Source organism: Cervus canadensis, chromosome 2 (genome assembly GCF_019320065.1).
Source record: "Cervus canadensis isolate Bull #8, Minnesota chromosome 2, ASM1932006v1, whole genome shotgun sequence".
NCBI lineage: Eukaryota > Metazoa > Chordata > Mammalia > Artiodactyla > Cervidae > Cervus > Cervus canadensis.
Window position 1 is genome coordinate 92,428,392 of NC_057387.1, and position 17,164 is coordinate 92,445,555.

General features: G+C 38.0%; 1 protein-coding gene across 1 annotated transcript in view; it reads left to right on the plus strand.

Moving 5' to 3' along the window:
* AGBL4 (AGBL carboxypeptidase 4) overlaps window positions 1-17,164 on the plus strand; it is a 1,430,302-nt gene that overhangs the window by 1,086,274 nt on the left and 326,864 nt on the right. The window contains exon 6 of the mRNA XM_043449387.1: window positions 812-851. Coding sequence (XP_043305322.1) covers window positions 812-851 — 40 coding nt within the window. The remainder of the gene's footprint in view (window positions 1-811; window positions 852-17,164) is intronic.

Here is a 17,164-nt window from a genome sequence, read left to right on the forward strand (position 1 = left end):
TTAAATAAATTAATTTTAAAAAACAAGTTTTTAAGAGAGTTATTTACCTCTGCCCCATCCTCAGCCTCCAATGCCTTCTTCTCCACCCTCAGTTTCCCATGACATCCAGTTCAGGACTGAGCTTCCCCCTAGGTGTGGTGTGATGGGGGTGGGGGAAGCCTACTGAGATGTTGATCACTTCAGCCCTTAGGGTCAGGACCAGTTGCCTCCAAACGTGAACGGCTTCATCCAGTGCCTGGTGTACCTGACAGATATTTTCTACGAACGTTGCATGGCACAAAGAGATGAGGATTCAGTTAGAGAAGGAATGGTTTCATCATCAGTAATGGAAACTGTCATAGCATTGTTGAGCACAGTTAAATAAACCAGCCCTAGGGAGTATCATGGTTAGAAAGGATGTTGACAGCGACTAAGGACAAGGCAAAGAGGGTTGCCAGGATATCAGACACTTAACCAGTATAGCCAGTGTGAGCAGAGAGAAATCTAAGGCTGCCCGGTCCAGAGGGATGAGCCTTGGCTGGGAGTCTGGAAAGGGACTTTCTTTGTGGCTATAGGTAAGCCACATTCCTCTCAGGGCATCATTTTCCCTTAGTATAAGATGAATTTGACAGCTCTGATCAGAAAGGCCATCCATCCCTCCTTGTCTCTAGGGCGCAAGGCCTCTCTGCGGAACCATGAGACCATCACCTTCTCCACAGCATGCCCTGCTCTGCATGTCTGGACATCCCCTTTGCATGTCCACCCTGAGCCCTAAGCAACAAGTTTGATTCTGGCTTAAATCAGTTCTCTCACAACGTGTTTTCCTTTGCAGCAACAGCGGCAGCTTGATCTCCTGACGATAACCAGCCCCGGTGAGTGGATGTGGCCTTTCTGCTTTGTCTTTTCCCTTGTTTCCCAGAGCAATGCCCGGTTGCTTATCCCAATGCAATTTGTGTCCTGCTCCTTTGGCTCCCTGAATGAACAGCAGAATTCCTGCATCAGGAATGATCCTTCTCCCCCTGTCTTCTACCCCACAGGCAGTTTCTTTTCTCTTCCCCAGCTCTGTGCTGCCTTCTCTTGACTCTGCATATAGCAGGGTGATACTACGATGCTGCTGCATATTCCAGGGCCAAGTTCTCCCCAGATCCCTCGGTGGATCCAAGTGTTAAGGAAGGGTTCTATTCTCCTGAGAAATGTTAAAATCATGGTGAATGGGGTAGCTGCCTTGTAAATGGCATGAAGTGAAGGGAAGACGGCTCATGAAGAAAAGCCAGTCTGGGCAAGTGATCAGGTTTGGTCTCCTGTGACTTCTGTCACTCACCTTTAGGAAGGACAAGTCCCCCAGCAAAGCTGTGGCCCTTGGATTAAAAAGTTCTTTCTTCCCCCAAGACTGGCATCTAGCCTGGAGAGAAGTTGAGCATTTAGTCCATCAGAAGGTATTTTATTTTGATTTGGGAACTTGAGGCAAAACTGACCAACAAGAGATGCTGTTCTCTCTTGGAATCCAAAGGGATGATGGTGCCAGCAATGAACATTCAAGAGTGGATATGGTGGTTCGTCTTTATCCACTGGTGATGTTCAAAATATTTAATAGCAGTGGTGACTCCCTACTGTGCTGGGCATTAACACTTTGGTTACTGGACTAGGGGGAGATGGTGTTCTGGGAAAAGGACTAGTGTGACAGAGTGGTCACATGGGTTGTGGGGGGGCTCTAGGAGTGGCTAATTACCAACAAATATGGAGGTATTTCAGTATTTTAGTAACCAGTATAGCTGTGCCATATCATCCCTGCCTTACACCCAGCCTGTTACTGTATCCAGGGCCAGTTGGCTCACTTACAAGGAGACTGAGAAATTGTCCTTTGCAGGTACTGTCTCAGCACAGAGGCTGGTTATCTATCTATGTAACTGAGGTGTAAAACAATGACTACAAATGTAAGTTGGATCCACCCAGGTCAGGTGACCTTATTATAGTTCCACCTAATAGAGCTCCTTGAACTTGAGGCTTTAGAAGAACGAAGATGAACTGGTTTGAAAATGTTTGATATAACCCATAGAATGAACTGCGTTCAGCATGTATATAATTATAGAAATTCCAAATCATGAGCTAACCTAACTAAAATGGCTGTTGGGTGACATACCAATCCCTTCCCACGAAGGTGTTGGTAAGGGATTATCTTTGTCTTGCCTGGTTAGTTGCTGTCCTTCAAGATTGTGTTTTGTTCTGCCCGCATATGCTGACCTAGTTTGCCTGCTTTCACATCCCAGTCTCATCTGGTCACAGCTTGAGATGATGCTGACATATGAATTGGAGAGGGTTCTTGTTCTGTCTTCAGTTGCTTGAGAAGGAGACTTTTAGACTCTTGTTAACTGCATTTCTTTTGCACTAGCTCTTTCTGTTCTTAATTGCTATGGCACAAACTCAAGCAGAATAGTTGTGACTCTCGGTGCACTCCTTTTGGGCAAACTTTTAAGCACCGCCCGAGTTTGTAGTAGTTTATAACGTTCCCTACTTTAAGGTGAGAAAAGACTGTTTTCTGGGTCAAATCTTCTCAAAAGGCATTTTGTGTCACACAAGTGTACAGTACTGCAAGTAGGCTACATTTGTGTGATATGGTAAGGTATGCACTTGTAAGATACTGATCCACACATCCCTCAGGGGTACAGGTAGGTCTGGGGGAAACTGAGCCCCCAAGGTAGTAGCCTCTACTCCAGTGTGCCAGACAAATGTTATCCATGTGTATCACGCCTAAGAAAGGTTAGGAAGGATTGCTAGATTATGTATTATCTAGACAGCTCTAGTCCACGTCAAAATCACTATTGTAACTATCTCTCAGTTTCAAAGTCACCCCCATTCCCCACTTCACCAGAAGCCACCACGGCCAGCAAGGGGCTTGCTGCCTCTCTGGGAGTGCCAGTGGAAGGTGCCAGCTCATTTGCACTCCTCACCAGACCATTCTCAACACAGGACTGCAGTCTGATGCTGCCACTTGTCATCAACTAGTAGCCTTCAGAAATGCTGGCTGGCAATTTGGAAGACTTAAAAATTGTCTTATCTTCTTTAAACTATTTTGTTTATTGTGAATAATTTTAAATATACAGAAAAGAGTAGAGATAAAAGGAAGAGTCATTTACTGCCCTCCCCCACCAAACACCTTGGTTTTATCATATCAGTGTTGTACCATCTATGCTACACAGTTCCCTATTTTAAAAAATATAGATCTAGTTGAGACTTCCCTGCACTCCTCGCTGATTGCATCTCTCCGCCTTCACCCAATAGGTAACCACTGTAATAAATCCAATGTATAACTGGTATAACTGGCATTATTTTACAAATTCCTATAAATGATGTCACACTATAAATGTCATTCTGTAATTTTTCTCTTATATTGTAGAGATTCATTCACGTAGATACATGTGGCTCTGGTTCAATTGTTTTTAACTGCTATATAGAATTTCACTTATAATTCTATCACAATTTCTTTTTTTCATTTTATTGATCGTGATTTAGATTATTTCCAATGTTTTGCAATTTTAAACAATGCTACTAGGACCATTTTATGCATAAGAATGAGAATTATCTTGAGCATGTAACTTGGAGAGGAATTACTGATTATATGCATCTTCAAATTTACTATATAGTGGCCAGTTGTTTTCTAAAGCAGTTGAACAAATTTATACTTCAAACTATAATAACAGCAAAGTACAATAGTTCCCATATCTCTGAATCCTCCACACTTGAAATCATCAAACTTATACATTTTTACTGGTTGTCATGATAAATGTGAAATGTTATCCCATTGATTTTATTTGTTTTAATTGTTTATCTATTTATTTGACTGCTTTGGGTCTTAACTGTGGCACACAAATCTTTGTTGCATCATGTAGGATCTTTCCTTGTGGTGCTTGGACCCTCTTGTTGCGTTGTTTAGGCTTACTTGCTCTGTAGCTTGTGGAATCTTAGTTCCCCGGCCACTTCTCCTGCACTGTAAGTCAGATTCTTAACCACTGGACCAAAAGGGAAGTCCACCACTGTTTTTATAATATGTGTTTCCCTAATTACTGGTGGGATTGAAAATCTTTTCCTATGTTTATTGGCCACTTTGGTTTCTTCTGTGAACTGACTTTTTCATATCATTTGTGCATTTCCTATTGGGTTGCTACTTTTTATTGATTTTTAATTCTTTATTATTTTGCATATTGATACTTTGTTGCTTAATATGAATTGTAAATATCTTCTTCAAGATGATGGCTTCTGTTTTCTGATTTATGGAAGTTTCTTTTTTAGTATTAGTATAGTTGAATATGTGAATACTGTTTTATGAGCTTTGCTTTTATGACTTAAGAAATCCTTCCCTACCTGAATATCATATTCTCCTGTATTCTACAAGTTTTCAAGTTTTACATCACTTTTGGATACTTATCTCATTTACATGACTGATCATTGTGTATGATATGAGTTAGGGATTTAATTTCTTATGTACATATGGATAACCCATTATCTCAATACCGTGTAATAACTAGTTCATCCTTTCTCCCACTTATTAGCAGTTAAACATCTGTCATATATCAGTTTTCCTATATACAGAATCTGTTTCTGAGCTTTCTGTACCATACTGTTTGTCTATCACTGTTAATCTGCATTAACCCCATGTCTTGCTTACAATAAATCTTAATTTTAATATTGTCTCATAATTGGTAGGGAGATATCATTTACCTTGTCCCATTTATGTTTATCTTTTGAAAATACAGTTATCTTTTCTTTTTTATAAAATCTAATAATCTCTGCCGTATGACAGATGAATTTAATCTGTTTACATTTATTATAAACACTAATATATTTGGACATATTTCTACTGCCATATTTGTGCCTTCTGTTTATCATTTATTTTCTTTTTTCTTTTGCCTTGCCTTATTTGGACTGAAAGTTAAAGTGAAAAATGTTAGTCTATCAGTCATGTCTGTCTATTTGCAATCCTATGGACTGTAGCCTGCCAGGCTCCTCTGTTCATTAAATACTTCAGGCAAGAATATTGAAGTAGGTTGGCATTTTCTTCTCCAGGAAATCTTCCCAACCCAGGGGTCAAACCCAGGTCTCCTGCATTGCAGGCAGGTTCTTTACCATCTGAACCAACAGAACGCATTATGTTTTATATATTACCTACTTTTTACCCCATCTCTAGATTTCAATGCTACAGATTTTGTTTCTAACCTTAACTGTTTACCTTTTGGAAATATACTTGACTATCCTTTTTTTTTAACAAAGTCTGAAGTTATTAAAAATATCTAAAAATATCTAAAGTCATTCTTTCAGCCACAAAAAGAGCTTTATCATGCTTTAGTTCAGTTCAGTTCAGTCGCTCAGTCGTGTCTGACTCTTTGCGACCCCATGAATCGCAGTATGCCAGGCCTCCCTGTCTCACCAACTCCCAGAATTTACTCAAACTCATGTCCATGGAGTCGGTGATGCCATCCAGCCATCTCATCCTCTGTCGGCCCCTTTTCCTCCTGCCCCCAATCCCTCCCAGCATCAGGGTCTTTTCCAATGAGTCAACTCTTCATATCAGTTGGCCAAAGTATTGGAGTTTCAGCTTCAGCATCAGTCCTTCCACTGAACACCCAGGACTGATCTCCTTTAGGATGGACTGGTTGGATCTCCTTGCAGTCTAAGGGACTCTCAAGAGTCTTCTCCAACACCACAGTTCAAAAACATCAGTTCTTTGGCGCTCAGCCTCCTTCACAGTCCAATTCTCACATCCATACATGACCACTGGAAAAACCATAGCCTTGACTAGACAGACCTTTGTTGGCAAAGTAATGTCTCTGCTTTTTAATATGCTATCTAGGTTGGTCAAAACTTTCCTTCCAACGAGTAAGCATCTTTTAATTTCATGGCTGCAGTCACCATCTGCAGTGATTTTGGAGCCCAAAAAAATAAAGTCTGACACTGTTTCCCCATTTATTTCCCATGAGGTGATGGGACCAGATGCCATGATCTTAGTTTTCTGAATGTTAAGTTTTAAGCCAACTTTTTCACTCTCCTTCTTCACTTTCATCAAGAGGCTTTTTCGTTCCTCTTCACTTCCTGCCATAAGGGTGATGTCATCTGCATATCTGAGGTTATTGATATTTCTCCAGGCAATCTTGATTCCAACTTGTGCGTCCTCCAGCCCAGCGTTTCTCATGATGTACTCTGCATATAAGTTAAATAAGCAGGGTGACAATATACAGCCTTGATGTACTCCTTTTCCTATTTGGAACCAGTCTGTTGTTCCATGTCCAGTTCTAACTGTTGCTTCCTGACCTGCATATAAGTTTCTCAAGAGGCAAGTCAGGTGGTCTGGTATTCCCATCTCTTTCAGAATTTTCCATAGTTTGTTGTGATCCACACAGTCAAAGGCTTTGGCATAGTAATAAAGCAGAAATAGATGTTTTTCTGGAACTCTCTTGCTTATTCAATGATCCAGCAGATATTGGCAATTTGATCTCTTGTTCCTCTGCCTTTTCTAATCCAGCTTGAACATCTGGAAGTTCATGGTTCACATATTGCTGAAGCCTGGCTTAGAGAATTTTGAGCATTACTTTACTAGCATGTGAGATGAGTACAATTGTGCAGTAGTTTGAGCATTCTTTGGGATTGCCTTTCTTTGGGATTGAAATGAAAACTGAACTTTTCCATTCCTGTGGCCACTGCTGAGTTTTCCAAATGTGCTGGCATATTGAGTGTAGCACTTTCACAGCATCGTCTTTCAGGATTTGAAACAGCTCAACTGGAATTCCATCACATCCATTAGCTTTGTTCGTTGTGATGCTTCCTAAGATCCACTTGACTTCACATTCCAGGATGTCTGGCTCTAGGTGAGTGGTCACACCATCATGATTATCTGGGTCATGAAGATCTTTTTTGTATAGTTCTTCTGTGTATTCTTGCCACCTCTTCTTAATCTTCTGCCTCTGTTAGGTCCATACCATTTCTGTCCTTTATTGAGCCCATCTTTACATGAAATGTTCCCTTGGTATCTCTAATTTTCTTGAAGAGATCTCTAGTCTTTCCCATTCTGTTGTTTTCCTCTATTTCTTTGCATTAAGGAAGGCTTTCTTATCTCTCCTTGCTATTCTTTGGAACTGCATTCAAATGGGAATATCTTTCCTTTTCTCCTTTGCTTTTCACTTCTCTTCTTTTCACAGCTGTTTGTAAGGCCTCCTCAGACAACCATTTTGCTTTTTTGCATTTCTTTTCCATGGGGATGGTCTTTATCCCTGTCTCCTGTACAATGTCACGAACCTCCATCCATAGTTCATCAGGCACTCTGTCTTTCAGATCTAGTCCCTTAAATCTATTTCTCACTTCCGCTGTATAGTCATATGGGATTTGATTTAGTTCATACCTGAATGGTCTAGTGGTTTTCCCTACTTTCTTCAATTTAAATCTGATTTTGGTGTTTACCCTCTGGTAATGTCCATGTGCAGAGTCTTCTCTCGTGTTGTTGGAAGAGGGTGTTTGCTATGACCAGTGCGTTCTCTTGGCAAAACTCTATTAGCCTTTGCCCTGCTTCATTCCGTACTCCAAGGCCAAATTTAACTACCTATTAAATACTGCCCTGTCACCACCTAGTTATTATCATTTAGACTTTTAAGTTAAAGTTTTTCAAAAAAGAAAAGCAATGATGATGATGATTAAGAGCCATTTGACTTTTCCTACAGGGCTTATAAATTTTTGTGTTCTCTTATTTATTGCATCTCAAGATTTTCCTGTTACCTTACTAAAGTGAATCCTTTAATAGCTACTTTAGTGAGAGTCCTTGGGAAGAAATCTTAATCTGTATTTGTCCTTATTTTGACTTCTCTTTGGAATGATAGTTTGGCTAGGTATAAATTCTAGCTTGAGGAGGATTTCCCTTTGTACGTTGAGGATTTTTTTTTTTTTTTTCTGACATCCATAGTTGCTAATGAGAAGTCTGCCACTATTTGTTTGCAGTAACTTATCTTTTCTTGGGTAGGCTTAAAGATTTTTCCTTTTGATCTTTATGCTCTACTTTTTCATTTTAATGAGTCTAGATGTGAATTTATTTCTATTTACCCTTCTTGGTATTCTGAGTACACTTTCTGCCTGAGAATCAATGTCTTTCTTTAATTTCGAGAAATTATCAGCAAATTACCTCTTCAAATATTGCTTTCCCTTCATTCCTCTTCTTTAATAATTTTTATTAGATGAATGTTGGATTTTCTCAAGTTGCCCTCCATGGTTCTTTGCTGACTTTTCATAATTTTTATAATTTTATTTTAATGCACTGATTCTGAGTTACCCAAAAGTAACTTGAATTCATATTCACTTTTTGACCATATCTAGTCTAGATTTTTTCCTGTCTTTTTCAATATTTCAATGACAATCTATTTTTAATTTCTGAGATTTCTAATTTTGTTCATATCCACCTGCTCTCATTTTATTTCTGCCTATTCTGTTTCATAATTTCTTATTCTGTCTTCATTTGTTTCTTCAAACATCCTCAATATGCTTATTTTAAAAGCTTTGACTGTTTTATAAAATAAGTTTCATCTGGAGTGAATTCAAGTTATAACTGTTGATTTTGTTTAGTATCATTTTTAGCATTTAATTTCTTCATGCATTTTGAAATTTTAATTTGTAATATCACTTTGAGAAGGAAGTTTTCTGTTACTCTTTGTCCCCATCCCTGACCGCCCCCACCCCAAAAAAATAAATCTCCCACTATACCCACATATCCCTATGTGTTGATTTTTGCAGTTGACTCTACCCATAATTTCAGTACAGAACCTTACAGATGCTGGGGGTATGTCAGATCCAGTGACAAAAAGTCAGTAGGATAGCTTGGCATTGCTTCTGATTGCTATGTCTATATCCCTCACTTCTCTAGGCCTATATAGCACATAGGAGCTATCTCCCAGAAAATTCTGCACCAGGCTTTTATTTTTCTAGGCTCCTTCCATAACTGGGAAGCCCCACCCTTGGTCCTTGTTCTAAGCATAAGATCTTATCTCTGGTCCTCATCTCCTATAGAACACTTTAAGGAGTCTCATAGAAGTCCAAATTTCAGCAGCTACTGACTGCTTCTAGATCCAGATTTCAATAAGCAAGTAGCCTCAGGAGCATGTATAGCATTTTGCATTTGTGCTTTTCAGTTTCATGGAGATATGTCTCTTGCAATGGAGCCTAACTATATCTTTTCATTTCTTTTTTCATGTATTATTCAAAATTACCATTTAATGGGAATGAATGGGTTTACTGAAGCATGAACTTATTTACTCATTTGGCCCAGAAGCCCAACTGTAGTTTTTTCCTTACTTTTTGAAGGTTTATTCTAGTATAAGCTCTTCAATAGAAGGGAGGCAATATGAGCAAATATTTTTCTCCTACCCAGGTGAAACTTTTGCCACCAGAGTGATAAAAGAGACTGCTACTTTTGGCATATATATATATATACACAAACATGTGTGTAGTTTTTAAAATAAAGTTATAATGATCTATGTAAACTGTTACATTTGAATATGATGTGAACATTTTTCAATATTATTAAATATTCTCAAAGAGGGACTTTTATATAGTTGAAACACATTCTATTTTAAATGTATCTCTTGTTGTATATTGGTTTGGCATAGTCTCTAAGTCATGTCCCGCTCCTTTGCAACCCCATGGACTGCAGCCTGCCAGGCTCCTATGCCTGTGGGATTTTCCCAGGAAAGAATACTTGAGTGGGTTGCCATTGCCTTCTAAAATTATTGCATATTAGTTATCCCTGATGATTTAGTTATAAATAACACCAGAGTGAACATTCTTGTATAAATATTTTTGTGTGCATCCTTAATTGTTTCTTTAGGAAAAATTCCTAGAACGAGAATTACTGAGAGTAGGTATACATAGTTCACTAGTCACGACAGTCTACATTACATTGAAGTAACAATGATATCAAAATTACAGAGACTTAAAAACACCGCTGTATTTTTTACTTTTGATACGTGTCTTTCATGGGCTGGCGTAAGTTCTGCTCTACATGATTTTCACTCTGGCACCCAGACTGGCCAAGCATCCTCCATTTGGAACATTGTTGTGTCTCAGTTTGGGTTCCCTAAGAAGCCAAACTTGAGACAAAGATTTTCATTTCAATACTTTATTTAGGACGTGATCCCAGAGACCTTGTTGAGGGATGGAGCAAGATTTGAGAAAAGGAAAAAAAAAAGTTAAGAAAGATTCATTATCAAGCAAGCTACCACTGTTGGTAACTGGAATTTAATCCTTCAGGAGAACCCTGGAAGTCAGTAGAAAATAAGCCTCAGAGATATTCCTGAGGGGCAAAGGTGTGGGAGTGAGGGTGTGGGTGTTAATTTCCTGACACTTCTAATCTCCTTGATGTATGGACATAGCAGATTCCAGTGGCCAGAGAAAGTCCTCAAGAGAAATTTGCAGATGTCAGCAATTGGAAAGTATTCAATATGTGCAGAAATAGTAAGTGCCAGGAGAATATGTGAGATTTCAGGAAAGTACTGGCAGCACCTGCCATTGGGTCATCACGGCAGAGGGGAAAGGGAGAGAGAGTGAGTCATGTACCTTCTCTTAAAAATTTTTAGAAAGGGTCACTTTGGCCCAATTTTCCTTGGTCAAAGCAACTCATATGACAACTTCTAATTCAACAGGTTAGAGATGTTGACTCTTCCTGCATGGAAGCGCACTGCAGTGAGAAGAGCTAGAATATTTGGTAATGGTGAATATACCTTTTTACACTTCTAGAAAGATTTTTATGTTCCCACAATCAAGTTAAGAGTCCTGATCATAGCTTTAAATAAAAATAACAGCTTTACTGAGATATAATTCACATCCATAAACTCCATCCTTTAAAGTGCACCATTTACATTAAATAGAGTGTACCATGTAGTGGTTTTCAGTATATTTACAGAATTGTACACTCACCACTAATTCCAGAACATTATTATTACTCCAGAAAGAAACTCTGTACCCATTAACAGTCATTCCCCATTTTTGCCTTCCCCTAGGCCCTGCAACCACTAATTTACTTTCTATCTCTATGGATTTGCCTATTCTAGGTGTCTCATATGAATGGAATTGTATAGTATGTGGCCTTTTGTGACTGGATGCTTTTTTTACTTAACATAATGTTCTCAAGGTCCATCCATACTCTAGCATATGTCAGTACTTCACTCCTTTTTGTTGCCAAATAATATTCCATTGTATTGATATATCATAATTTGTTTATCCATTCATCTATTGATAAACATTTCAGTTGTCTACATTTTTGGCTATTGTGAATAATGTGAATAGACATTTGTGAACAAGTGAAAACCATGTTTTGAGTTCTCTTGAACATATATCTAGGAAATGAATGGCTGGACCATTTGGTAAGTGTTGAGGTAAACATTTTGAGAAACTGCATAAGTGTTTTCTAAAGTAGCTCTGTCATTTACATTTTCATCAGCAGCATAGGGTGCTTCCAATTTCTCCCCATCCTCTCTAACACTTGTTATTATCTATCTTTTGATTTATAGTCATCCTAGTGGGTATGAAGTGGTATCACATAGTTTTGGTTTGTATTTTCCCAATGACTTATGACGTTAAATAGTTTTAATGCGCTTATTTGCCATTTGTGTATCTTTTTTGGGAAAATGTTAGGCAAGTTTTCTCTTACTGATATCAATTAGGTTACATTTGTCTTTTTATCATTGAGTTGTAAAAGTTTTTAAATACGTATTCTGAGTACAAGGTCTTTCGTCAGATATATAATTTTAAAATATGTTTTCCTGTTCCATGGCTTGTCTTTTCACTTGCTTGATGGCATTTAAAACAAACAAAAAAAATTTTTATTTTGATGAAGTTCAATTTATCTATTTTATTGCTTATGCTTTTGGTATCATATCCAAGAAAACATTGCCAAATGTCACAAAGATATACTCCTATGAGCAAATTTTTGTATGATATGAGATAGGACTCCAATTTGTCTATTTGCATGTGATTGTCCAGTTTTGCTAGCACCATTTGTTGGAAAAACTGTTCTTTCTCTTTTTGATTTATCTTGGCACCTTGTCAAATGCTCATTAACTTTTTGATGGTGTAGACTAAAAGGACAGATTTAGGAAGGATCTAAACATCAGCATTCAGTGTCAGAACTGTGTTAGGCACTTCACATATATTTTTCACATAATTTCCCCCACTGTCCCATTAAACAGGCATAGTCTTTCCTGATTTGCTGTTGAGAAATGAAGGTGCTACACAATTAGAATTGCCCACATACATGCAGTTAATAAGTAAATGCTCCAGTCAGAATTCAAATCCAGCTCTCTCTGATTCTGTATCAGAATGTTGCTTTTTCTGTTGCTACATAAGAATACTACTTCCTGTGTGATATTGGCCCACAGAGTCTTCTTTCTCAGACAGAATTAAAGCTGACCTACTTTGCTGTTGATAAGGAAAGTGTGCAATGTCGGGCCCATCACAGGCATGGGTCTTTTCCACTAACGAGGCTACATCCTGAAGAGACAATTGATTTTCTAAAATATTGCAGAAACCTCCAGAAAAAATCACAGCTAGAATGGTTTCTGATTGCAAATATGCACAAAAAATATTTTTATCACCCCTTAACCTTGTTAAAACAATACTTAGGTTATATGGTGATAGGTGATAGACTAAACCTGCTGATCATTACATAACAACTTTGGACTTTATCTCCAATGAAAGTCCCCCATGATGTAAATGTAGCCACTCTGAAGACTAAAGGAACAAAAGAGCCCAAACTAGCCATTATTCCTGCTTCATGGCCATCTTCAGAACCAGCATAGCCTGTGGAGCCAGTCCAGGGTGGCCACGACCGGGAGAGAAGCCAAATCAGGGAACTCCTGACCTCATAGCCAGCAGTTAGCAGCAGAGTGGATATGCACTGGGAGGATGGTTCAAAAACTGTATGTACATCATTAAAACAACTTTAAAGAGATCTTTAAAGGAGATAAATAAATTGTTCCTAGTCCCACAGCCTTAGCACAATACAAAACCTAATTCTATTTATACATTTTCCTTTTCAGTTCTTGTCTATATGCAGAAACATATTTACATAATTGCAATCACAGTAAGTTTTTATGTACATCTTTTTTCACTTAACATTATTTCATAAACAATCTTCATGTCGCTATGTAGTTTACATACTTACCATCTTTTTATAATAACTTTCTCTATTAAAAGATAGCACATGCCCATGGTGCAAATTTTGAAAAACACAGAAAAGTTATAAAGATGAAATATCAGTTATCTCCCAGAGGCAATCACTGTTTAATATTTTAACACATTTACTTCTTTTCCTTTTTCCTATGCATGTTTAATTTTGTTTTACATAGCTGAGATCATATAGAATATAAAATTTTATCCTGACTTTTCACTTAATATTACAACAGAAATATTTTCCCATGCCAATGATGTTGGATATTTAACTTGATTTTATTTTTCCATCTTATGAATAATTTACCAACCTTTGTGTATACATTTGTGTCTACATTTTAGGTTACTGTCTCAGGATAAATTACTAGGGATGGAATTACTTAGATCCATGAACATTTTATGAGCATTTTAAAGGCATACTTATTTTTAAAAGCTCTAGACTGTTTCATCTTTTATATGTAGCCTGGTTTACAAAAATACATGTCTTATTGTTGTACAGTTGTGCTATATCCAGATGTTTTTCTCTTATAAATGACTCTACCATAAAATTATTTGTGAAAAAAACTTACTTTTTTTGCATAAGTTTTTTTTTTTTGTTTTGGCTATTTTAAAAGTAGAATTTCTGGGCCAAAGAGCATTAATATGTTTAAGGAATTATTAAGTCTTACTGCCAACTCATTTTCCAGAAAGGTTGTATCAATTTACTTTCCCACTTCCATCCACCAACCTATATCATTCTTGTCAACAATGAAAAACAACAGCATCGGGTGTTACTCAGAAGATTTATTAAATCTAAGTAAACAAATTCCAGAATCTGAAAAACATTTAAAGGCAGAGAGAAATGTGTTTGTTCTCATAGTCGCCAGGAGACAAACGAATTAACTATGTTCCTAGAATATTTCTCCTGGGAAATCTTTATAGGATGCCATATCCCAGGACTCAGGTGAAGAGACAAGGGCCCCATCCTGAAGTCTCCAGGTGGGTGGACTGTGCTCTGAGAAGGTGATCTGGAGGCATGGTATCCAAAACGCCATAGCTAATCAGCATGAGGTTGGTCAGGTAAGGAAGGAGCTAACAAGACCTTGGCCATCAGACTGAATGCAGGCCAAGAGGAACTGAAATGCAATACACAGAAGGGAAAATTAAGGCCTAGGAATTATATAAGTAGGAGTCTTTAAACACAACCTAAATTGCCTTAGGCAAAAATAAGTAATTCATTAGTTCATAGGTAATCCAGAAATAAATCTGCCTTCCTGTGCATCTTGATATAGAGCTCCTGAGACCCAGCTTGTTTTCTTCTTCTCTTAACTCAGTTTGCTCTTAACTGCATTTCCAGGCCACATGTTGTCTCAGGATGGCAGAATATACATTCTCCCAAATTCTAGTCCAGTAGGAAAAAGCAAGAGATGCTCATCCAGAAGTCCCAACAGAATCTGTTGCTTCATTCTGTGATTGGGTCATTATGACTTCATCTTTAAACAAGTATCTGTGTACAGGGGAAGCTACTGTGCTGATTGGCTGAGAGTTGAGTTATAAAAATCATCCATGCTGGATAAATTGAGGCCTGACATTCCCTGGTGGCTCAGTTGGTAAAGAATCCGCCAGCCAAATGCAGGAAATGCAAGAGATTCTGGTTCAATCCTTAGGTCAGGAGAAGGAAACGGCAACCCACCCCAGTGTTCTTGCCTGGGAAATCCCATGGACAGAGGAGCATGGTGGGCTACAGTCCATGGGATCTCAAGAGTTGAACACAACTTGCAACTAGACCACCACCATTACCTGGAAATGGCCCAGACCAACTGTGTAAATTATAAGGTCTGAGAGTAGAGCAAACATTTATCTCTTCTGTAGCAGCCCTTCTGTTGAAAATGATAGACTCAACAGGGGTTTCACATCTAGAATCTCTGGGCAGAGACCGGACTCATCATCAAATGGAGACTGTTCCTTGGACCCAGGGAGGGCCTTTCTGGTTAAAGCTAGACCCATAGAAGTAGCTAGGAATATTGAGACCAGACAGCAGGTCCTAGGATAGCAGCCAGAGAACAGGGCCTAAGCTTAACAGACATAGAGCTGGATGCCAGCCTTATCTGGGAGTCAACTTTCAACAGTAGTCAAAGTATGGTAACCAGGTAGACCTGACTTCCAGTCTTGACTCTCTCATTTCTTGGCTCCATGCCCTTAGGAAAATTGTGTAAATACTTTGTGACTTAGTGTTCCATTAAATATGGGTGCATCTATTGAGAGCATCATAAGATATTTATCTTTCATTTTACTAATGGTATGTATCATTTATTGAATCGTCGCACACATCGTTGCCCACCAGAAATAAATCCCATTTGATCATGGTATGGCGTATGATCCTTTTTAATGTGCTGTTGAATTTTGTGTGCTAGTTTTTTGTTGAGAATTTTTGCATTTATATTCATTGAAGAGGTTGGCCTATAGTTTTCTTTTCTTGTAATGTCCTCATCTAGCTTGATATCAGGGTAATGCTGACTTCATAAAATGAGTTATGGAGTGTTCCAGTATTCCATCCTCTTTAGTTTCTTGGAAGAACTTGAGAAGGATTGGCATTAATTCATCTTTAAATGTTTGGTTGAACTCATCAGTGAAAAAAATCTGGTCCTGGCTGTTCTTTGTTGGGAGGTTTGATATTACTACTTCAAACTCCATAGTCACTATTAGTCTGTTTAGATGTTCTGTTTCTTCCTGATTCATTCTTGGTAGGTTGTATGCTCCTAGAATTGTATTTCTCTTTTTTCTAGCTTATCTAATTTATTGACATATAATTGTTCATAGTAAGAAGTATCTTAACATGCTCCAAATGAATACAAAAGCAGGTGTATGCTCTCTGAACTCTTAATTCATTTACTTATCTACTTATTTATCGTACATGTGTTCAACAGCAGGGTAGAAGTAGAAGAGCAAGAGATTTGAGGTACATACATCCATGATGTGTTCACATCCTACATCTTCCACTTGCAGTTTGACCTTGGGAAGTTCTATTAGCTTTCTTGTGCTTTACTTTCATTTTTACCATCTATAAAAGCACAGGATGGTAATACCACTTGTTAGAATTTTGTGAAGATTAGATATGATATACGTAAAGTGCATGACCTATAGATTTTAAATAAATAAATGCTATTGTGATTGCATTGCTTTGTGACAAACTATGCCAAAGCTTAGCAGTTTCAAACAATAATCAATGTTTGTTATTTCACACAGTTTGTGTGGATTATGAATCTAATAGCAGCTCAGATAGGTAGTTTTGGCTCAGGATCTCTCATAAGGTTGCAATTAAGATGTCAGCCAAAGCTGTAGTTTTCTGAAGGCTTGAGTAGGGCTGGAAGATCATCTTTCAAGATAACTCATTCACCTGGATGGCAATTTTCTGCTATCTTTTGCCAAAAGGCCTCTGTTCTTTGCCACATAGGTTTTTCGATAGGGCTGTTTGAGTATCCTCACAATATGACAATTGACTTCCTTCAGAGTGACTAATCAAAGAGACAGAAGGAAGAAGCTGCAGTGTTTTTTATTAGAGTCTGGGAAGTCATACCTTGTCATTCTAATAATAATCTATTAATGATACAATTCAGTCTTTTCATTATGGAAAGAGACTATACAAGGACATGAATACTAGGAAAACCTGAGAATCATTCAGGGCCCGTCTTGGAGACCAACTACTAAAATGCTAATAATGATTATTATAATTATCAATACTATATCTTTGGTTCCTTTCAGACCCAGACTTGCCTTTTTTAGTCCTCCAAGGATTCTCCCCTTCCTCCCAAGATATATGAGTAATGGCCTGGCTTTTAGAGATTGGCCAGTGTTTCTGAGAAAAGGATTAAGAATTGTCTAGCTTCTATATCTTTCACAAATAAACAGCTACATTTGTCCATCTGAATCTTTCTGTACTAACATTAATCTAAACTTTAAGGGCCTTTGCCTTGGTCACAAAAGTGAGAAATATTTTGGTTCACTGGACTAAGAA